Genomic DNA, 25,819 nt, shown 5'->3' with positions numbered 1-25,819 from the left:
AAAAGTTGTAATAGTTAATTTATTTTATTAACATAGGTCATTTTAAAAATGCTCCAATCTTATTTTGAAAAATCTTTAAATACATTTAACGAGAAAAGAATAAAAAGGCAGTGACAGAAGAGTGTTATATTAAAAATGAGCTACGCCTGTACCAAAGTCTGCTGGTAATCAAGTGATGTCAAGTCAAAGAAATAAATTTGATTTTTGTTCAGTCGTCCTTTAATTAATTAAAAAACAGAAATTATTAACATATAGGCTCAAGTTAAGGCTCAAGATGCCCTCATCGGCCTAACTAAATGGCGTATTTACGCCTTTGGTAGTTTTCAAAAAATTGGAGAAGATGAAATGATTAAGTGTCAAGGAGAAGCGTGCCGAGATCAACTTACTGAGAGTTAGAAATGAGTTAAACAAATTAATGAAATGATTCTTCATTCAGAAACTTAAAATAATAATCATGACTTATTCACAAAAAACGTTGAATATCTTTTGTGACGCTTACTACAATAGTTTAGGTCAATTGAATGCCTTTTTATCTTCATTTGGTCCACTTTTAAGCAACTTTTGTCAAATGTAACTTTTACTTTTCACGTTTTTTTTAAAGATGTGTATATACTTTGACAAAGATATTTTAACATAACAGAAAATAAAATTCATGATGTGAATCATTGGTGATTAAACAGAAACAAATATTAAACATATAAAAATAAATATTATTATAACTTCTACATAGATAATTGTTGTCTAAGTTTATTTATTAGCTTCTTATATAGGAGCATAACACAATAATATAGCTGTTTTTTAGGAGGTATGAACGAAAAACTGCACATGTAAAAATCTTATAAGACTGCGCATTTTAAAGCTTCTTATTTTAAAAGATAAATGTATTTATAGTATTTATATGAAATATGTATTAAAAAATCTTGCCCTAGGATAAACATAATTTTTCAAGAAAAAAAGTTCTAACGCCATCAAACATTTCAAAAAATTAATCTATCTGGACTTCGAATTTGATACTGGAAATCGTAAAATAGTAGCAGTAATTTATCATATTTTTATACGTCATAAAATTATCATGGCACTCGTCTCTTTAAATGCTGTTTTTTATTATTAGAGCATTATATCTATTTAACTAGGAACAAGCAAATGAATTTATGGATAACACACAGCTGCAATCTGGTTCATGCATACTTATAACGTTTAATTTTCGTAGCTCAACACATTTATTGGAAGCTTTCCAATTTAAAACCTTTATTACTTTACAGGTCACCTGTACGTCATTGTTAGCGTCCGGTGGCCCAGTCGGCTGGTTTATGGGATGGCACGCGGGAAACTGTGGGTTCGTTTTCCAACCAGTGCGACTCTCCCAAGTAAGTACCTCTGTGAACTTTCACTTGTGCTTTTTCACCACGCCATGCTCCTCATAAAGGGATGGGTGATCTTCTCACAGCGAAATGGCCTACCACATAGATCCTTCGCTCTCGAGAAGGTCTATGTAACATTATCACCGCACTAATGAATTTAAAACTGTACCTTATAACGTATACATTACTAACGTGTTATATTTAACGTATAAAATTATTTTAATATTTAATTTATAATAGCGTTTAATGTTTAACCCATTATTTAACATGTTACCATTACTTGTAATATGTAACAAATGTAATGTAACAGTTTGCCTGACTGTTCCAAGGCTATATGTACTCGTTTACAATAAAACCTTAAAAATAAAAAACCTGTACGTTACGTTGTTGACAACATATAACCACCTCGAGACCATACTAAACTCTTATTTTTCGAATAGCCATAGACGTTTTAGTCTTTATGATTATTATTTTCCTACGAATAATCAGAGACTCTATTTTTCTATTAACTTACACTTTTTTTAATACAGTAAATAGGAAAAAAGTTTAAGTAAAAATGATACTTCTCATAATAATATTTACCATCGAAAATACATTTTCAGTTAGTTATATAATTATGAAGGCTAGTCAAAAGTCACATTTCAAATGCACGAATTATTTGAAAAATTTATTTAATCCAAACTCTTAAATAAACTTGTTTTTTTTAAGTCTATTATGCCTTTTCTGAAAGGTAGTTGATTTTGTAGATAAACTACTATGCTTTTTCATAAATGTTAACGTTAGTTTCTTTTAAGCAGAAAAAATGTTTATTTAAGTGCAAAGTTATTATAAAAAAAGTTTACTTGTAAATTGTTATGTACTTATATATTATTTATAGACTTACTTAACAAAATTTTGTAGTACATTGACATTAAACTTTATATGCGCTAAATTGAAACTTCATTAGGAACATACATGAAATAGATCCGTTGTAAGCTACACCACTTGGTGTATATTAGAAGGAATTTTGCTTCTTGCAGTCCCAAAATCTCCTCTGTATTCTCTTGTAACATGTCACTTTTTACAATTTTTAATAAAGTTAGTATTTAAATACAATTTTTAAAATCATATTGCATAATAAGATAAATAAACTGTTAATTTTATTTTAGGTTCATATCTATCAATTACACAACTCTAGTGTATTTAATATAACGGGCATCTCTAACATTCGAACAAGTTGTACTGGACAAGAAATTGTATTAAAATCCATACACCTAAATCGAACAATTCAGTTTTATACAATGTATGATGTACTGTACAACAGGTTCAAACAAATTATTCAATTAAATTTCACTGATGATGCTTGGATTTCGTACTCCATTGACATAGTTAATAAGACAACAGTATATCAAACGAGTCAGGGTGTAGCACTTAACATTATATACCCTCGAAAAAACTATGTGATAATCAGTTCATACTCTGCAACCCCGACAAAGTTAGAATCAAATGTAAATCTTACATGGAAAAATAATGAGGAGCTATTAAAAAACATTGGTTTCTCAGTTGAACTTAATAATACATCCTATGGTAATTATTTATGTAACAAGACATTTATGTTTAGCTTAAAACATCCAAGTTTCAAAAAAGATGTTCAAATAATTGCTCTATTAGCACGTGAAAATTTATGTGAATTACTAAATCTTAGAGTTTTTATTAATTACTCACCACAAAGTAAAAAACTTCTGGTTCTCTCAGTGATAGTGCGTAATAACAGTGAATTATTCATCGCAAGAAATTTTTCCTATACGATTACTGCTATCCATCAAAAGACACAACTTAATCTGAAAGTTCAAGGATATTCGATAAAGTATGGAGGATTCCTACTAAAAACAAGTAACACTGCTCAATATAAGCGCAGCTTTTTACCTGAAGATACTGGAAAACTAATAGCTTATATAGATTTAAACAAAAAAGAGGTGAAATTCGATCGAATAAGCAATGATCAAGTAAAATATTTTCACGCAATATACTACATCAAATGTAAAAATTATGTTGTGAATACAAGCATAATAAATGGAAATAAGCTCAATGCCACAAGTTTCTTTTTTATTAATTTTCAAGATAGAATAACTCAATTAATCATAACTGAGTTTCCAGGTGAGTAAATAATGAAATTTTTATGTTCATGCATCAAAATCTAAAATATTTTTTTTTCTTTATTATTTACAAAATTAAAAAAAAAGTTTGAGTACCTTACAGTATACTATTGTTGTCTGCTGCTAAAAAGTAGCCTACTTAATGAAATTAAAGAAAAATTGTATATTTGTAAGCTCCACTGCAAAGTCATTTCTCAATAACTTCATATAGTGTTATGGACATTATTAAATGAAACCGTAGTTAAAGACTATTTTAGTTAGATTGTTTATTACTTGAAACTACTAAAGAAAACAAAATCGTATTTTTCGCTCTTTCACGTAATTATTCTGTTTAAATTTTGAGGCAATACGTAGTAGCTTTTAGGTTTTCTTTCACAATACCATACATTGTAAAATTGATCCAAGGAATAAGGACTCACTAAATACTTCTCATACAGGCCAAGAACAACAAGCTTATAATAAATTATAATAAAAGCTATCAAGCAAAGCGAGCACCAGTGTGGGGTAAGTTTGAGAAATTGATAAACTTCAAACAACTACACTACTGCACAAATATTGTTTATCCTATTCTACTGCATTACCAAAAAAAGGTAATAAAAATACTACTGTATATTTATAGATACCAAATATGAGATTTTCAAATGAAAATTTTTTCTGACTGAGTCTTTATAGAAGGTGGTCTTAAAGTTGACTTATCTTTTCCTTTCTCTCTGTACTGCAGTGAGTCAAAAGTCTTTTTTCAGTATCTAATGTACCTATTCTCGTGTTCAAAGACCTTTTTTTTAAGCATTCTAATGCTATCTGGTGGTTATGGGTAGTCTTAAGTCCATCCTTATTAACCGTGGCTGTGTTACCAAACCGTTAATAGCCTTGAGTGTCTTCTCCATCACCTTTTCATCATTCATAACGTGTTTTCGCCCTATAAGATCAACAATGTCCAAACAATTTAGCTGTTTATAACATATGATAAATTCATGTTACCTCTTTAGTTCACTTAACTTTGAATTCAACTTTCTTTTTAATTACGGAGTCAATTTTCCTTTGCCTTTAGTTAATAAAGACGCTCACGTTACTGTCCTCACTTCCTTTGCCTCGTAAGGTTGTAAGGCTCAATCTATGTCCTTTATCTATACAAAGCCATGGAATTTTCAACAGTTATTATTGGCCATAGTGCACATTCCTTAGCCTCCTTCCGCAGTATCGATTGAGCTTGCAGCAGCTACTCAGGCTTGCACCAAACCGAAACTGCTGATGGATATCATCAAATAGGTTACCTGTGGTACTGGTTTTATACTGACGTTAATTATTTTGATATCCTCTTTGTAGTACACTGACTCAGAAAGCTTAGCACCTCTTTTTTTAAAGTTATAATTTTATAGGCACCTTATGCTCGAGCTACATGCTGACCAAGTTCTTTATGAACTCTGATATGAGAGTCTCTGATATGAGAAACTTGATAACTTCATTTTATTATATAGTTAATTGCTTACTTGTAACGTAAATTTTTATTTGCTGTGTATTAATTCATTTGGTTGGATCATACATTTATACATCAAATAAATAGATAATTCATTTAATGAAATATACTTTTTAGGTACTCGCTTCGAACATTTCGACATTAGTATTTATTAGCAGAGCAGCTTTTATGTCACGTAATAATAAATGTTTGCTTACCCATCCCTAATTTGTTACTTTTGAAATCAATAAATAACTGTTTACACGATTTTTCATACTTTTTAAAAATAATCAAACACTAAAACAAACCCTTTTTGTACTTTACAAATACAATAACGAATTTTAATTGTGTTTTATTCTTTTACAATTTTTTCATTCGTCATTAAGGTGAGTTTTTGACTTAAAGACGTTCTTCACATAGTTACTGGGGGAAAAGTTCAAAGAAGTGAGAGGAATGCTAATGTATGCAGTAAAACTAGCAATTGTTTTTCTCATGTGGATGTACTTATATTCATGCTTTTACGCACAATTTATCCCCTGTTTCTTAATTAATTTAAAAACCAATTTGTGGGTCTATTTGAAAATCCAATAGGTTTATCTAAAAAATTGGCAGATTCCTACAAATCATATAAATTCCACTTAAGGCAGTTGCTACCTAAATCAAAAGTATCTAAAAATGTACAAAATTGTCAGCAAAACTAATAAAAGTGTCGAAAAGAATGTGTAAAGAATTTGAGATCGATTTACCACATGTTTTTGAAATATTCTCGTCAAAATATCATTCTTTTAACATTGGAGCAATGGTGCAAACACTACAAAGCCCCATTGTTTTAAAAAGTGCAACTTACCGTATATCTATAATATAATTAAAAAACTACTGAGAACTACCTTTGACAGTAAAAAAATACACACATTTAAAAAAAAATTTTTCACCACTTAGTTTTAAAGTAATGGTAATCAAAAAAATTGCTCTTCGTTTGTTTTTGGAAGATAACCGAGTAAGTATTGTGTATGAGGCAACGTCGCATTGTCACATAAATACAAATTGATAGATAAATATGTTTATGCATGTATAAGTATACGCAAGAGTATTCACATTGTACTCTGATATTTTAAATATGGTATGAGATACGTATGCTGTAAATCTATACATAAGATTGACCTACATATTGGGAAATAACTACCTTAACGGGATTATTACATAAAATTACATGTTCAATATTGATTTTTTAAAATGTATTATATATTAAATAATGGTACATTCAAACAATCTGCAATTTTTTTGGATATTTTTTATGCTGTTTCAATATACGTTTGACGTTTGAGTGATATCTGTCAAAAAAACCTATGTGTGATAAACGTCCTGAAGGGGCATTCACTGACATATGATACGACCCTATTGACCAAAGCCATATTACACGATGGTTTTTTTAATTTTCTGTATGCAGTTATATTTTAAGTATTAAATATGTACGAGGAGTAAGTGTGGGATATCATGTGATAAATTTGAGCGTGATGTTATAGATGTAATCAGCGTAAGCAATAGGAAGTTGTTCTGAAATTACCGGAAGATTCGATGAAAGCGTACAGTCATGTACTAGACAGCCTATGTATTATTTTTATTGTATTGTGTCGTCATATGTTTTTTATAATCTCCAATTCATTAAATATCAACTAAAATCATATCCAATCAATGCAGGTATACTCATTTTCACGATATTTGCACCACCTTCGTACCCAATATAGTTTCATAGAAAGTAATTTTATACTGAAAATTATATTGTTTATCGTATAATTTTATAGAAGTATAACTTTATAGTTGGGTACCTAAGCACCCATTGTCCTCTGATTTTTAAGAATCACTATCTAGAGAAGGCACGACTGGCTTGGGCCAGTCAAGTGTCACCAATCTCCTTTTGTCCCACCAGCAGAGACTGGCCTAGTATTATGTAACGAGTATTACAATAGCAGTTGTGTGTAGTAAATGTTCGTGTATGCACACAACAAGCATCCCAAAAAAATTAGCAATAGGCATTTTAATTCACGAATAGAGCAGTTGTAATGATCGGCTATCCTTAGTAGTCATTAATAATTAGATAGAATTTATAAGGCCTTTCAGTAAAACTTAAAAAAGACAGCTTTTAATAAAGATGCAAGTAACTTTTCTATTGATGTCGAGAGTGTCAGTACGTTATAACAGATATAAATAAATATAAAGGATCATGAGTAATTACTTTACAATATTTTGGGCATAAGAACTAATATTGTCACACTGAATTTAATAAGATTATGATCTTAAAACTAATGGAATGGATTATCCCTCCATTATGTCAAATAATTATAAGAGTTCTGTAATGTAGTCAACACATACACAAGGTAACTGGGTATAGTCAAATCTACTGAAGTTTGCCTGCAACTAGTTTTAAAAAGCAAATGTTTATATTAATTTAAAAAATTAACAACTTTTACAACTATATTTACAAATTAAAAATGGTAAAAATAAGACATTCGACTGACCAAAACACTGAAAAACGAAGTATATTCAAGCAAAAGTTTTTGAATACTATTATTTAATAACTTACAGCGTTAGACTTACTACTTGTTAATAAGTCTGATACAACATTTACATAAATACAGTCTTCCTTTCCTTGAACTTCTGTTAAAAACAGTTACATAAGATAGAGAGATCTACTTATATACACTTTGATGTTAAGAATTTCGGCGAAGAGACGAGAAATAAAAGTTGTTTTCTTACATACAGAAAATTGGCCTTATTTCAAATACGGCGGACGACTGCTCATTTAGAAAGGCAAGCACACGTGGTTCTCTCTTTGCGACGTGTAGAGCGATGAGCAGTCAGGCGTTAACTAACTTTCATAAATCAAATACATCATTAATGCATGATGTGTAATATAGTAAGAATAAGAAGTATAGTATCTAGCTTAAGCTGATGTAATCATATACATACTAATACATTTATGACATTTGTTGTATATACATGAGTACTAAATTACATCAATTAATATAAGTTCCAGCAACGTATTGTTGACATCTTCCCAATAAAAGACCTTTTTTACTTTATTTATTCTACGTTCTTTACCATCTGACTTTATTCTATTTCTCATCTGTAAATTCATGATTTGTGTCATTACCATAAAAGTTCTGTGCTATTACCTAATGTCAAAATCGAATATTCTTAATTGTTTTGTAGTGTATTGTTCTTTTGTTAAGTTTACAGAATTTTTTTCTTTTTTTTTAACAGTACACATTTCTAGAAAACTTTCAGCTACACTTAAATTAGTCATTTAAAATTTGTTCTTGAGTTTTTTTCTCACTTTTGTTGGTTTTCGAAAGCTGTTATTTGCCATCAGCATATCGTTTACATATAGAACAAGGATTTAGAATTTAATATTACATTTTCAATGACAAAGACGAGGCTCACTGGTACGTTCCAGTAGTTTTATTTTAGTACCTGCATTGGCGGAGTGTATACACCAACGTTTGAGTACAATTTGATCAAAGAGAAATTATTCCAGCCTACAGACCTTGGTTTTTGTTAATTCTTGAACTCTTAGGACACCATCTTTTATCTCCATTTATATCTTGTTATCCAACGTGCTGTTTAAGAAACCTGTCTTTACATAAAGCTGTCGAGTTAAATCCACGCATGACTTATCTACATGTATTTAGCGTCTTCCAAACATTTTTTTTAAGCTTTAAATCTAATGAGAATTAACTGTTGAGAATGTATAACTTTCGGTTTTGGCTGTCGAACAATTGTTAATCCACAACTTTTTATACCTGCTAGAATACTTTGATTCCAGCTTTTCTTGTATTACTATTTGCCATTCTGTGTTATTTTTGTATAACATGGTACACTTAGTCTGTCACTTTTTTTCACAGATCCTCTTGGCAAAAAGGGAATGTGTTTTTTTTGTCATTTATAAACTTGAAAAACTTATTTGGTACATTATCTTCTTTTATTTCTCTTATTATTGCTGATATTTACAGTAACTGATTCTCAGTTAAATATATCAGTCTTTAGACGTCTATCTTTTAATGTAAGTCCATCGTTTAATGTTTTATTTTTGGTTCCATTAGATTTACAGTTTTCAGGTTTCATGAAAATAAAACCCGTAAGTTTATAGTTCTCTAGAATTATGCGTTGAGCTACAGATCCAAGTTGTAGTTCAGAATTGCTCAATTTTTTATACAACCTAAGCAGCCAAACTATATTAAATTAGTTTTGACTCTCTATTCAATTATAATTCATCTAGTGAGATTTATATTTTATGAGATTTATGAGGTGTGCAATTGTATGTATCAGTAAGCTCACTTAAATCTACGTTCTACATGTTTTTTTTTTAAAGTCTGGAAACAACGATGCAGGCTCTCATTGTCTCTGTTGCTGTTAGGTTTAAGTTATTGGCACCAGATATGCAATTCCTAGTCAATTTAGTCTTTTTTCCTGTCACCATTATTTAATTTTATAATCTTGTGAAATTGCTTATATATTCCTGTGACATATGAATTCCTTGGAAGGAGATTAAAAACATTATTTTTATCATTATTAAGATGCTTGGCCAAACCAAAATACGTGAAATTTTTTAGTGAAGTAAAATTTTTATTGACTAAATCAGTGCAAATTACAATATTCAGTGACACTAAATTATGATTATTTCTTTTAACCATCATGTCATCTACCTTTGTTGTTATATTTGTTAAAATATTGCTTTTGCACATTTAATTTTCCTGCTTTACAACCATTAAATATTGTAAATACCATTTTTGAATTTATCGTTGACTCCTTAGTTAGTGTTAAATATACATTAAAGATTTTTATTTTTTTGTGATTTGTTCACAGAACTTAAGAATAGTGAGAAAGCATTTTTATTAAGTAAGAAAGAAGTTTTTTTTAGAATTCAAGTAAGTCTCAAAGAAGATGTTTCCATTTTTTTTTTCTTATATTTGTTGTAATTGCTACAGTAATAACGTTGTTTTCAACCTACTAGAGGACTTTTTTTGTTCTCTAAAAAGTTGCGTTGCATCTGAATACAAAAGTAATATTTACGTGACTCCTCCTTCAACGGCCAATTACAGAAGTAATAACCATAGTCATTACGCCTGTAAGAGTGGATGTTTTCATGAGAGGTTTTTGGATAGTAAGCTCACAAAACTGTTATAGGCACAGCTTCTCCTGCACTCAGGGAGCAGTGAAATTCGGTTTTTAAGGAGAAATATTCCAACTATTGACATGGGATTCGTTCACCTTGTATCTCTTGAATTATAATATTAATTTGTGACCCCCTTCTGAAAATGGCGTTATAAAAAGCGTCTTATTTCTTCAAAAAGGAAGACACTACTTTCTTGGTAAATTTTCATAGTCTCTGACAAGCTCTTCAACTTCGCTAACAAAATCGCATGCTATTATTTTGTGTGGAAAGTATCAGATACTTTTAGGTGACGACTTGCGTAAATTAATGAATTTTCATTTTTATTACATTTTATCCTGTTATATTTCATTCCCAATGATAAAGTTTTAAGACTCTTTACAGAGTCATACTCAACGAGAGTCGTTGCCTAACAAAGCTGGCTGTGTACTTTGTGGCTCTTGGAAGTGTCAAGTGACAACCGAAGCGAGCCATGAAGCCTAAACACATGGAGTCAGCAAGTACCGGCCCCATAGCAAGTAAGACGAAGAAGTTTCAACTAAAACTTCGTGCAAGGTGCATTTGTTTGCGCAGCGTTGTAGTTAGTAGCCCGCTGCCGCTCATTAAGTGCAGACGTAATAACTAATTTTATAAGATTAACCAGACGTTCCGTCTATTTTTTTATTTTCTGTTTTTTTTTATATGTATATTGGTAACATAAAATAAAGTGACATAGAACTAATTGGAAAAGGAATTTAAATTACTATAAAATAATGAATAACAAATACATAAATATCGAAATAAATAATTATTAATCGACGGAAAGAGGAAGTGCAGGTCATCCGAATTGATAATTAGCGGAAAGAAAGGTAAGTTAATCTGGATATTATATTCAACACTCTACTTCTTCCTTCATTTTAATTTTTCTTAAACAAGCAAATAGTTGGACTTTCTGCTGTCCCGCAGCCTGTGAAGGAGCGTGAGACTGTAGTCCACAGTTTTTAGTTTTTGATTTGAAGCTGAAAACAAACTTAAATGATATTAAACGTTATTTAACAAAATTGGTAGCAGAGCGTGGTTTATGGTCTCTAGCTATTTGTTTGTTTATTGTATATTCTCTTATTACTATCTTTCTCTTAAGAAACACCAAACACCATTTAATAAAGCATGTTAATGAATGACGCGTAATACCCCATATAGTAACACTGTGCGCGGACGCGTATATGTTGTGCTTTTGCGGATAGCATGGTATATGCAATATTTCGTTATAAGTAAAAAGAAAAAATAAACAAATAAAGTAAAGAAAGAAGATAATAAATATTATACTCCATTAATAAATAAACGGAAGAATAAATAAAAGTTAACTGTCGTTTAAATAACAAAAAAATAAATAAGTAATGAGATAATAATGTGTTTTAAATGATAATAGAAAAATAAGAAAATAGTGACCTCTTATACTACACGCTTACAAGACAGAACAAATACACTGTTCCTACCCTGAATCTGCTAACCAGAGCGGTTCATCCCCCGTGTCCTGCTGAAATAGTGGACATTCTATACCCAAGATCTGCTAACCAGAGCGGTCTTTCTCTTCCTACCCTAAATCTGCTAACCAGAGCGGTTCATCCCCATTAGTCCTGCTGAAATAGTGGATACTCTTTACCCTAGATCTGCTACTTAAAGCGGTCTATCAAAATAACAAATACATACACACAGACGTATTTGCACGTAATAGTGTTAGTACAAGAAAAGTTCTTAAAAAACGAAGTAAATATTTAATATAATCAATGATTTCACTTATATACCCACGATTGTTTATGATATAATATTTCATAAAACCGCCAACGAATAATTTTGTGAGTAATAAAAAAGGTAAGAGAAGTGGTAGAAAATTGTTTATGCAGGAGCTTATAAGAGGAAAAAACGTTCTAAAAAAAAAATTAGATTTTATTTATAATCAGTTACAAAATTACTATAACTGTAATACAATAATCAGTAATTTATCAAAAAACAAAAAAATCAAAAACAAGTAGTAAGTACGTTTCAGAAAAATAATTTTAATAATTCAGAAATAAATGTTCAGCGGAAATGGGATCATTTTGAAATTCGATTAAATACACAATTTTATGAATTAATTGCTTTCACGAAAAAAGAGTTTCTTAAAGGCACTCAAGAACATATAAACGCATAGGCAGAAGATTACTCATATACATACGAATATATAAAAAAATTATTAATACGGTATTTAAACCGTGACCGTCGAGCCCATTCTTGCTGAAAGAGGAAAAAGTGTTAAGTTAAGTCAGATACTCTCGTACGAAAAGAGCCCTTCAATATTACTCCACGCACTAACTGATGCTCGCGTAGCAATTTGTTAATACACTAAAACATGCCACATTAGAAATCCCTGCGCCGTATACTCCCTTGCTTAAAGCAGATGATATCATATAAGCGCGCTCGATTACACTCTCTCACTTTAGTTTTTTGGCATACACATAGTACACTTATCGTATACCTATAAAAATTAAAGCAAACTTATTGCACTTGCATGCGTTAAGCAAACACTTACATTAAAGACATACACATCCACACACGAATAAATACACAGACATATATATATATATATACATCTAGTTATTTCCTTATTACTTATGTCTTCTGCGATAAATGTCAAGAATTTAATAGAACATTTTTCCAAAACAAAGGAACATAATTTTTTTTGTTTTTGTTAGTATTACACACATAAAGAATAAAGAGAAAATAAAATAAAAAAAAGTTAAATAAATAAAATAAAAAAAAAGAGAAAAAAAAACGCACGTAAGGTATTATACAACTAAAAAAATGGTCAATGGAAACGATGATGCCGATATCACAGTAGCCGAAGCGCTGATGGAGTCTCTCAATGCCAACTTCTCATTTAAGCATGCGATTAAATCCATCCCTATATTCGATGGGACAAATATTCCACTAAAGGATTATATGCAAGATGTTAGAAATAGAGAAAGCTGGGTCAGAGATGATCAAAAAGATTTATATAAAAGAGCAGTATTGCAGAATCTACGAGGTGCCGCACGCATAAGCGTAAGGGGCCAAGATTTCGAAAACCTTGAAGCATTCAATTTAAAAAAAGATATGCAACAGGAAAAAACGTTGCTTACTATCAAACTCAGCTACAGAAAGGGCGCCAACGACAAGGCCAATCGGTTGGTGAATATTATGATTATAGAAACCTACTGCTAAGTGGTGCTGAAAAAGCCTTGATGGAAGATAAAGGCAATACATACAACGCACATATAATGACCCCTATAAAAGACATGGCGTTAGACATGTTCGAAAAAGGACTAGCACCTATGAGAAGCCAGCAGGCAGATGCAAAAGAACCTGCTTCTCTAGCCAATACCTTCGATTACGCGTTGAAATTGGAGAGCCGAATGAGAGCGGGTATAATTCGGGAACACAACAGCAGAATAGGTATCCTGATCAGCCATTCTCATCACATCAAGTGGCACAAGTTTATGAACAACAGATTGACAATGAGAATAATCACGCTGATAGGCAGTATAATAATAATCAAAATTTTAAAAGACAATATCAACAACAAAATAATGGACAGAATTACTGTAAAAATCATCAGAATCAGGGAAAAAATTGGAATTTTCAAAATCAATCGAAAAACTCTAATTATTATCAGAATAATTTCGGACGATATAATAACGAAAATCCTAATGATTATTACCCTCAAAGGAATGCTAATTTTAATCCTAGTAATAATCAAGGATATTAAGGCAGAGATCAGAATTACAATAGGTACCCCCGAAATAATAGTTATAATAGTTATAATCAACAAAGTTTTAATCCTAACCATCAGAATCAGAACTTTTAAAATCAATACCAACCAGGAGGCAACCGTTTGCCACATCATTTAAACTCTCAGGAGGCTCACCCCAATCGTCGTTCGGAGGTGAGCCCCCAAAGACAGAATTCAACCACTACACCGAATGTTTCAGTGCAGGTAATTAAAATAGCAACAGAATTGAAACCGTCCATATTGGTACCTGCCAGAGACTTGGCGTAGACGACGAGCCTACAAGCATAAGGTTATTAATCCCAGAAGGGAAAAAACACTTTATAACACTCATGCTCGATAATGGTGCTGCCACAAATCTGATTAAATTAGATCAGTTGCACCCATATTCACGAGTAGAGACTAGTGAGATTATTAACCTTACTGGAATTACACCTCACCCAGTTTTAACTGAAGGAACAACGTATATGACCATACAAGGAAAAACTAAAATTTTTCATGTGGTCCCTAACAATTTTTCGGGCAAAGAAGGCAGTTTATTGGGTCGAAATTTTTGTAAGGAACGACGAGCCATATTATCATATTATCATAATTGGAAAGAGATAAAAAACAACAAAAAACCATAAAACTCGAAAAACAAGCACTGAAAAAGTTGTTGATACTAACAAAGGAACAGAATGCCTTAAGGATAAAATTAATTAACAGCAATTTTATGACGAATACATCGTAGGCCCACCCGAAAGGTCAAACATACATATATTTAAAAAATTTGGAGACATAAGAGCTGATTTCCATTTTCGAGATGAGTTTGACAAATTGATCTCATCAGGAAGAGGTGAAAATCTAATAAAGGCCACTGATAATAAAACTGATAAAAGTGGAATAAACAGTGAAAATAATGAATTAGTCAACCAACCCCATGCCATCGAACAGAATAAAAATAAACCTGGGTTAGGATATTGCCCTAATGAAAAACAAAAAAATACCAGTAAAGCAACTAAACATACGATTTAGACTTGAACACGTTAATTAGTAAGAATTAATTTAATCAATACTAATTTAACTGAAGCATACTTACCACGAATAGATGTAGGGTGTGATAACATTTATTTAGGAGAAGGAATAGTAAAAAATGAGAACGGTCAATGTAATATTATGGCAATAAATACTAATGAGGATGATATTACGATTGAAATAGACCCAAAAAAATTCAACCTATCGAATACATTGCACCTGAATTTGATCTTAATACTAGTAGCGAACATGAGAGACCAATTGTTAAAAATAAACGAGATAGAATAAACGACCTAAAAAGACTTATGCGCACCGGTCATTTAAACTTGGAAGAATGAGACCAAATATATCAATTGATTTCTGAATTTTCAGAAATCTTCTTATAACTAGGAGACACTTTACCTTGTACTAACCTCGTCGCACATTAAATCCTGACGGAAAATAACATTTCTATCAACACTAAACAATATCGTCACCCACCAGTACATAGAAAAGTTTTAGAGGAACATGTAGCAAAAAAACTTAACGATGAAATAATCGAAGCTTCGTCATTACCGTATAATTCACCTCTTTGGATTGTCCCTAAAAAACCTGATAGCTAGGGAAACCCAAGATGGAGGGTAGTAATTGATTCCCGAGAACTTAATAAAAAGACCATTAGTGATGCATATCCATTGCCTAAAATCGCAAATATTATAGACCAGTTGGGAGGAGCCGTATATTTTTCAGTTTTCAATTTGGCAAGTGGATTACAACAAATTCCCATGGATGAACATGATAAGTATAAAACAGTATTTACGACACCCCATGGACATTAATAATATAGACGAATGCCCGAAGGCCTGAAAAACGCACCTGCCACGTTCCAACGACTAAGGGATCTCTTATTGTGAGGCTTATTGAATGTTGAAATGCTAGTGTATTAAGATGATATTATTATTTATGCAAAAGATCTAGTAGATCACGAGCGTAAAGTTAGGTTACTTTTCGATCGGTTAAGATCAGTGAACATGGTACTCCAACCAGATAAAGTTAAATTTTTGCGAAAAGAAGTAATATTTCTTGGGCATATAGTGAGTCAACGAGGGATTGAACCAGACCCTAAAAAGATACAAGCCATTAGAGAATTTCCCTAACCAAAAACTATGAAAAATATTAGACAATTTTTAGGACTAGCAGGATACTATAGACGCTTTATTAAAGATTTTTTAAAAATAGCAAAACCATTATCAGAATTATAAAAAAAAGAAGAAAAATTTGAATGGACTGAAGTACAGGAAAAGAGTTTTTTAATACTGAAGGATCACCTATGCCAAGAGCCTATTTAAATAAAGCCGAAATAAATTATTCCACAACTGAAAAGGAATGTCTAGCCAGACTATATGCAATGCAACACTTTCGTTCGTATTTATTAGGAAATAAATTCGTTCTCGTAGCCGATCATGAGCCACTGAATTGGATGCATACAAGAAAAGACCCAGGTCAGCGTTTGATGCGCTGGATGTTTAAATTCACCGATTATGAATCCGCTTTTAAATACAAACCAGGAAGATTCAATACCAACGCTGATGCATTATCTAGAAACTTAGTAGGACCATTTCTTTATGCAGAAAATAATATAAACAATGGATTACCATTAATAAGAGTTATGATGATGGGTCGAAAGAAAAGAGAGAAAAAGAAGAAAACAGAATTACAAAGTCAGAGGAAAGAAAAAGTAAGAGCTCCCAAATTAACGACGATCAAACCTAAGGTATTGCCAACTACCTCAAAGGTAAAAATAGGAGTAAGAAAACCAAGAAGCATGACTTAACCAGAAACAGATGTACCTAAGTTGATCAAGGGTCCTGGACGATCCCTTGGTTCAAAAATTAACAAAGAACGGCCGGAATTAGATCATAGTGTGATTGCTCAAAGAACCCGAACAAAAACATTTTCACAGCCACAGAAATCATCAACATCTCAACCGAATATATTAAGAAATGTCACTAAAAATACCTTAAAAGATTCTAGCTCATAAAAAGTAAATTTTCCAGAATCAGTAGCCTCAACATCTTACGCTAGCGATACGAATTTAGAAACTACAAAAATGGAACATGATAGTTCAAAAAATGAGGAAATGCCATAATTACCAGTTAGAGATATAATTAACCTTAATGCATCGTCAAGAACAAGTATGTTTTCCGAAAATGACCCAAGCGATACTGAAGAATCGTCAAGACAAGATACTTGAATACCAGTTTATGACCCTAGACGAAGTGGATTACAGCAAAAACTGACTGAAACAGAAATAGACTCAAATACGGATACTGATTCAGACTCAGACATGACAAATACTGAAATTTTCGTTACACCAATTTCACTTAGCGAAAGTTCAAACAATGACCTTTTTAAAGACCAACCTAAAACTACGACAAATAATACTGATGAAGTCACTTATCAAGAAATAAAAGAGTTAACAAAGAGATTGAACCAAAGCCTTCAAGAATATTTGGACAAGTCACCAGATATTGCCTTACAAACAAAAAAGACAATATAGTTAATTTTATTAGCAAGGATTGTCAACCAGTCAAATCTGTCTCAAGGCTGTTGAGATCGATAGGTGCACTGGACTCTAGCTATTTGAAATCGAAGAAACCAAGAGTTGGCCCAATTTTAATAACACCTTATGGAGAACATAATATACTGTCAATCGTTATTAATGAAACGTCGACCAATTTAGTATCTTCAGAAAGTCTTACAATAGCTTTTAAATCGCTTAAAAAAATATTGTTGAGACGAAATCTTAAAACATTTCGAATTTCAAGGGGAGATCTTACAGACAAATTAGAACCTGGATTAATAACAGAAATGTTATTAACAATTTTTCATAAAGCACCCATACAAATTACTGTCTGTTACGGTAAGGTTGATTTTCCCAAAAACCCAAGAACGTAATGAAATAATACAAACATCACATGACAGCCCTGTTGGAGGACATAAGGAAATAAACCAAACTTATCAGAAAATAAGAGAACAATTTCATTGGCCTTAAATGAGAAATAATATTCTCAATGATGTTCTTAAATGTAGCAAGTGTCAAGAGAAAGAAATTGAACGACTAAAAACAAGAGAACCCTTGGTACTTACAGATACACCTATTAAAGCTTTCGATAAGGTTTTCATCGATACTGTTGTAAATTAAAAATAACACCAAATGGTAATTGCCATTTACTGACCATACAGTGTAATTTGACTGAATATATCATATTAGTCTCTGTACCAGACCTAAGATCAAGCACTCTTGCCGATGCACTCGTACAAAATCTAATATTAGTTTATGGTGCGCCTAGAGCAATTCTATCAGATAGACATGCTACATTTATGTCTAATTTATTGGAACAACTCATGGGACTCCTTAAAACCACTTATCTAACAACATCAGCCTACCACCCTCAAACAAACAGATCACTAGAACGAAGTCATGCTGCCCAAGCTGACTTTATACGAACTAACTCTGAAACATATGATGACTGAGACAACTTAGCAAAATTTGCAGCTTTCACGTATAACACGAGTGTACATGCAGCTACAAATTTTACGCCTTATGAACTATTATTTGAAAGAGTAGCAAGGTTGCCCTTCAAGATACCTAAAGATGAAAGATTACGGACATACCCACGATATTTACAAGATCTTATAAGGCGACTTCAAGAAATGCAAATTTCAGCAGGAAATCAATAAATAAAGATGAAAGTACAATCAAAAACAAGATATGATAAAAAATTAAAGCCTCTAAATGTTAAACCAGGAGATAACGTTTGGGTAAAGAGAAAAGTGCGTTTCCATAAATTTGATCACTTTTATAATGAACTCCTAAAGGTTAGAACAGTTTTAGAGGGAAATAATGCGTAACTTAAAAAAACTAATGGTAAAACCGTATGCAAACATACAGATAAATTAAAACTAGTTCCCCGATAATAAAATCTTGTAAGAAACATATTCTACATATTTTCCAGAGAAAAAAAAACACAACGATGCAGATTATATTGGCCATTTTAATGACAATAGCGTTCGAAGGCCGCGCAGATTTAAACTATGCTAATCATGGCAACTATAGCATAGAACCACTTGAAACAAACCCTGGAATATACTACGAACGAATCGGTATAAAAAAAATTAAGAGAGCCGATTGGGAGATTGTGATATGGCTGGATGTTAATAAATTCATATTTGAACAAACACCTATTCAAGAATTAAACGAAACTTTTTGATATTGTATTGTACAGTTTGGTTATTCTAATTGCACTCACTGTATGAAAATGGACCTCTTGAATTTAAAAATAAAGCGATTGACAAACCTCAAAGCAACACTATTGAACAGCCAATGGATTTATTTACCAGCTGATAGTTAATGGTTATTCTCAACACCCAATGAAGAACAATTGAGCATTGTCTGTTCTTATAAAATAGATCAACAAGAAAGAGTAAAAGGTATAGGTCTTCTACAAATGAATAATGGATGTACGGGAAAAACTCATGGATTAACCTTAACCAGTGAACGTGAGATTATCACTCAAATACAATATACCTATCAAGTAGAAGTGAACTTAAACTTAATAGTACTACATGAACCCTTAAAAGACACCGATTACTTCCATGACGCTATAAAATCGATTCGAGAATTAAACTTTAATGAACAAGCATAGACAAATAAAGAATTAAATGTACAAAATATAATAAAACAAATGGAGAAAATATGGACCTGAAAGTTGGAGGAAAAACAAACTTCTCTTTTTTCTTTAATACGAAATTTCATTGAAGCTATTATTATTATAATTATAATTGTAATACTCATCAGCAAAGCAAGAGGCTGTTTCAAGAAGATTATGAAACGTAGTTTCTCGGAAAAATTTATGAAACGTACCATCAACCCACTGAACGCAGAACCCCGAGTAACCATAAAACAAGAACCAAATGAACACAAACCAACTGAACTGTACGTTGAAATTGAAGAAAAACAAAAAATACATAAATCATCTAAAGCTAGACCTATAATAAAGACACGGAGTTTGAAACCCCCACGCCATACACCCCAAAAACTGGAAATGGACTCATAAATCAATAGTAATTTAATACTGTTTTCCTTCCAGGTAGAACAATGAAACCCAAATATGAAATAACAATAAAAACTAGAGTTAACATAAACCAACCTTTACATAAAGTTATCGAACAATTAGAAAATAAAGGAAATATTAAGGAAATGCACATACTTACGGATTTACATAGTTATGAACATCGAACTATAACCGCTAAATACAATAGTGATTCATTCACTAAAGTAACTGATGAAACACTAAATACAGAAGAAGAAGTTTAAACACTTTCTCCTTTTAAGATGAAATCCACTATTTATCAAGCAAAAAAGATCTCTTCACCAACACCATCAAGAAACGACAATGATACACCAAACATTGATCCAAAAAGACTTATGTGTCTTCTGCCATGGGATATAGAAGAAACGAAAAGGGAAAGAGATTTCTTTAATCATTTTTCTCAATTTAGCATCCTAGAATATTGTTATGCCGTTAGAGATCGGTGGGAAAGATTATCTCAAAGATATAAAAAATACATGGATCCTAAAAGCGCTATTTTAGCATTGCAGAACAATGAACCTGAATATCGCTCGAAATACGCTGAACCAATTAAAAGGAGTACAAAAGACAAAATGAACCGAAAATTGACTCACCAATTATGTCAAAAACAAGTTGAGTTAATGACCTACCACAGACATGTGATTACATGCAGAAGACAACGCTGTACACAAACTACAGAAACGAAGTCAAGCCTTACCAAAAACATTGATCTACGAGAAAAGATCAAAAGTAGCTGAAAATAAACCCAACAATCGAACTCTACCATTCAACTAGCCACCTTCTACGTCAAATACTCATCACTTAGTTCTAAGATTTAAACTTTAAGCTTTGTAAAATCAAGTGGAGCTATTCAACTCATTGTCGAATGTATTGGACGAGAGGAATTGGGCAAAGTCAACGGCACCCGTCCCCTTGCCAAATAAAAGACAAGCCAAGGTCCACAATCCATCGGAAAATGGACGTTGGTTAAACATAATGACCGAAGAACCAATTGATAAGCGTCAATTGGAAACATTGCTTAACAAATTTGGTCCGATGTTATCATTAAAAGAACAGCCATATTCGGCCCCATACACCAGCTACGAGGCCGAATATTACCAACAATGTGATGCAGCAGTTGCTGCAGCAACCTTAAATGACACAACAACCATTGAAATAGAAGAGAAATCATCTTCACGAAACATTGAAGCACCAACTAAGAATGTAGAGTCAAGAACGGAAGTCAAAACCTTTAAAAAAATTAATGAAGAAGAGCTTTGTCCAATATTACGATTTGTAAGAGTAAATCGTACCGGGACTAAAATAAGCGTCATTTTAAAAAAACCTATTAACACAAACTATATTATTGAATTTTTCGAAAACAAATATTCAATAGAAGATATTCATTTTTTAACCAAAAAACGAACACGGGAAGATATTATTCCCCTTCATATAACGTATGGATCCGCTGAGTGGGCAGAAAACATGCGCCAGATAGTAGTGTATAGCATAACTCAACAGCCAAAAAATGTAATTACAAAAAATCCAAAAACAGAAAACACGATCAAAATAAATAACGATCCAAAAGACAATGACTCACTTACGTGAAAAGTAGTATTTAAGGTACCAGCCATCATGAATCCGGATGAATACACCCGGCTGTTTATGACCTTTGGCCCTTTGAGCCATTTAAACTACTACCCATTAGATGTCATATGCGACGATGAAAGACAGTTATACCTAAGCTTCGCTACATAGCGTAACGAAGAATCGACGGAAAGGGACCTCAAAGGACTCAAAATGTATGGGGCGAATTACTACCCAAAAGACTCGCAAAAAAGCCGTGAAAAAGTAACACATTCATCGTGTGAAAATTTAATATACAAATGCCACCTTGAAGTGCACAGTCTTCTGTGCAAAACACAAATGAAATTAAAAAAGATCTGCCCATCATGCCAGGAAAATATTAACTTGGTACAATACGACTGGCACTAAAAATTATGCCTTGAGATGGGAATGTCAGCAAATCTCGATGCACTTAATAGACAAGTAATTAACAACACAAAATCAGGGGCCAAGAAAAAGAAGAAGACGTAATATTCATGAGTCCATTTCTTCCCTTACTCTCAGTCCCGAATAAACAAATGTAATAATTCTGTAAATTAATACTTTATTACATTACTGTAAGGATTATAAGAGTTATTGTTAAATGTTATGTAACTCATATATGTTTACTTATAAGATAAAAGTATAGAAAAAAAAAAAAAAAAAAAAAAACCAATAAAATAATACAATATAATATATATTCACCGAGGACGGTGATAGTTTTAAGAAGGGGAGGCTGTTAGGTGACGACTTGCGTAAATTAACTAATTTTTATTTTTATTTTATTTTATCCAGTTACATTTCATTTCCAATGATAAAATTTTAAGACTCTTAATAGAGTCATACTCAACGAGAGTCGTCGCCTAACAAAGCTGACTGTGTATTTCGTGGCTCTTGGAAGTGTCAAGTGACAACCGAAGCGAGCCATGAAGCCTAAACACATGAAGTCAGCAAGTACCGGCCCCAAAAAAAGGGAGATGAAAAAGTTTCAACTAAAACTTCGTGCAAGGTGCATTTCTTTGGACGGCGTTTTAGTTAGTAGCCCGCTGCCGCTCATCAAGTGCAGACGTAATAACTAATTTTATAAGATTAACCAGACGTTCCGTCTATTTTTTTATTTTCTGTTTTTTTATATGTATATTGGTAACATAAAATAAAGTGACATAAAACTAATTGGAAAAGTAATTTAAATTATTATAAAATAATAAATAACAAATAAATAAATATTAAATTTCATTTGAAAATAAGTTAGTCTTATTTATCTTCATTTAAAAAAAAATAATTTGCTTAGCAAATTTTCAGGATTGAATTAAGGCGCTGTCTTTGAATAATAAGAATCTTTTATGTAATTAATTAGTATGTATTGAACTCTTTCCACATAATTATCAAGATTTTTGTACAATAAAAAAAGAGAAATCTCGATAGTACTATGAAATACATAAAAAATTCTCATTATTTTTAATTCTGAATAAAGCTTGTCAAAAGATAATTCTTACTTAGTTTTCGTGGTTAGTTTATAATCGTAGCGTAAAAATAGTTATTTAATCTAAAGTTTAAGGTAAAACTTCTCACTTGAATCTAGATCAGTCATTTTTAAATTCAAGAGAGTACGAGAACTCCTAAGAATAGTTATATTCACGCGCATAGTTTCCGCTTCCAAACAAAAAGACTGTTAAATTAAAAATCACTTATGTATGATATAATTGTCTTACCTTTTTTTTTGAGGCAATACAGCTGCTGTGTCGTACTAGTGGCTGTCTTTTACAGGCTCGATACAGAAACTGAAAGTTTAACTGTCTTTTGGACTCCATCTCACGTATAGAGCTTTGCCTCTTCTTCAGCTATTACAATCATCACAGAAGGCTTTTTTTTAAGGGACTGCATCGTCTTATTAAAGTAATGTTTTATTGTAGAAGGAATACAGGATAAATATACAAGATAAATCTATTAGTACTTGTTTAATCAAGACAATGATACACTTATTTTAGCAGACTGTTGATTTAAAAAAAAAAGTATATCATTAGACAAACTTTTATAAAATCTACAAACTTTTTTATGTTGAACTGTTTTCAAATTTATTATACAATATTCATGCAAAATTTTCAGAAAAATATAATGACATACAAATATATATATTGAAAAAAATGTTTAAGGATAATAACAAAATAAATAAAATAAAAAATATTGTTATTAAGAGATACACAATTAATCAATTATAATTTAAAAGCCACATGCCCTCTAATCAACATTCTACATCCCATAAAGATAGTAGCAACTACGTTCGTAAACGTATTCGAAAAAAAATTGACAAAAAATGACTTAAAAACTATTAACATCTTTATCATTACTACAGTAATTAATATCATTATTTACATGCTAACTTTTGTACATCTCATCGTCATTATTATAATTATAATAATAATAATTAGTATGCTTATTATTATTATTATTATTATTATTATTATTATTATAGCCATTATAATTATAATTATAATTATATTTACTATTATAGATATTATAACTGGTGTTATGATAATAATTATTTTTATCGTGATTATTATTATTAAAGTGTATTTCCCTTAGAGCTTCCACTTGCTCGCTTTTTAAAAACTTTAATAAGATTTTGGGATTACATCTACAATAAAACATCACTTGGTTTTTTTGAGTAAGAATTTCTTATTTATGTACTAGTCGATAATCCGTCTCGTCATGGAGACCTTTTTAAGACCGTAAATACATTGACGTATTAAATAGCTTATCATACATATAATATAAAATAAAATAAAGGTAAAAATACAACACGTGTCATACCTCTTTCTGTTATACGCAAAAACCTCACGCACTATAAGCCAACAGTTTTAATTTATACGAAAACAATGTTAGAAATAAAGGAAAAAGACTTTCACGATAATAAACTGTAAGAAAACTGTTTACACTGATGGACTAACAGGCAGTGAGATTACAAGCTACGCGGTCTTCATGCACATGTATACATTAGCAGTCAAGTTTAATGATCTAACCATTAGTAAAATTGTGTATAAATGTGTGGGCAGAGACACAGTTGCAAGGAGTATATAAGTACGGGTTGATACTTATGTGTTAGTTTCGACTTGAAGTACTATTATTCGGTTGCTTCTTTTAAAATTCAGATACGGTATATCTACACGTATCAGATAATTTATCAAAGTCATTTTTTCTATTGATGTTATGGTCAAAGTAAAAAGTGTTTAACGTTTTTATTATTTCTCTTTGTAATTAATTTTAATCGGGACCAATATTTTTGATATTTTTGTTATTTATTCTAATATTGAAGTTAAACCTGTGCTTATATTCTCTTGCATGTTGGAAAAAGGCTGATTTTTCAGACTTATTTTTTTATAGTCTTTGTTCTTTTAATCTGATAGTAAGTTTTCGTGAACTTTAGCATTTATCGATTTTGTTACATTTTTAACATTCAATAAAGTATACATCATGTGTTTTTTTCCCTGTGTCTAAGGTATCTTTTCTTTATCTTATAATTAAAAATAATATGTTATCAGTACTGCTTATTTCACTGAAATTTTTGGATTTCAAGAAATTATTGCATGTAGAATCAATAATTAAGTTTTGTGGTGTAATAAGAATTATTGTTGTAGGTCAATAAATAAAATTTTGTCCATTCTTATTACTATAAAACTATTTTTTAAATCTATTTTTTATTATTTTTGTAACAAAGTCTTTTAGATAACAGTTTTCAGACAACGCACATTGCATATACAGAATGTTCTTAGTTCTGAATCTACTATCATAGAGTTCATAAGTTCTGTCACTCATATTTATATCTATGCCTTTTTTTACTGACATCCAGTGGTGTGTGTGGTAATTTTATACACGGTTAGTACTGCTAGGTTTTTTGTACCAATCAAAGGAGCAAGTTTTTTTTTTATTATGATTAACATGTCTTAAAATGGTACGGAATTGTCATTCTCATTTTTTACTGTGGATTCTATAAAACTGTTGTAATTATTTTATTCATATAGAATATTGTGTATTTGTAATTTTTTTACTTCTTCATTTATAGTACGGTTTCTGTATAAAATAAAACTGTTGATTTATTGTGCGTGAGGTTTTTGCGTAAAAAAGTGAGAGGTACGACACGTGTTGTATCTTTACTCTTATTTTGTTTCATGTTGTATGTATA

The 25,819-nt window shown here is 31.3% G+C and overlaps 1 protein-coding gene across 1 annotated transcript in view; it reads left to right on the top strand.

Annotated features, from left to right (window-relative positions):
- Apoltp (Apolipoprotein lipid transfer particle) overlaps window positions 1-25,819 on the top strand; it is a 2,496,658-nt gene that overhangs the window by 1,733,632 nt on the left and 737,207 nt on the right. Inside the window, exon 27 of the mRNA XM_089596186.1 lies at window positions 2,510-3,497. Within this exon, the coding sequence (XP_089452312.1) occupies window positions 2,510-3,497 (988 nt within the window). The remainder of the gene's footprint in view (window positions 1-2,509; window positions 3,498-25,819) is intronic.

Source organism: Copidosoma floridanum, unplaced genomic scaffold (genome assembly GCF_036245765.1).
Source record: "Copidosoma floridanum isolate Cflo_tuat_1 unplaced genomic scaffold, Cflo_Japanese_pri ptg000004l, whole genome shotgun sequence".
NCBI classification, from domain to species: Eukaryota; Metazoa; Arthropoda; class Insecta; order Hymenoptera; family Encyrtidae; genus Copidosoma; species Copidosoma floridanum.
Note: the sequence above shows the minus strand (reverse complement) of the source record. Positions and strands in the feature narration are given on the sequence as shown.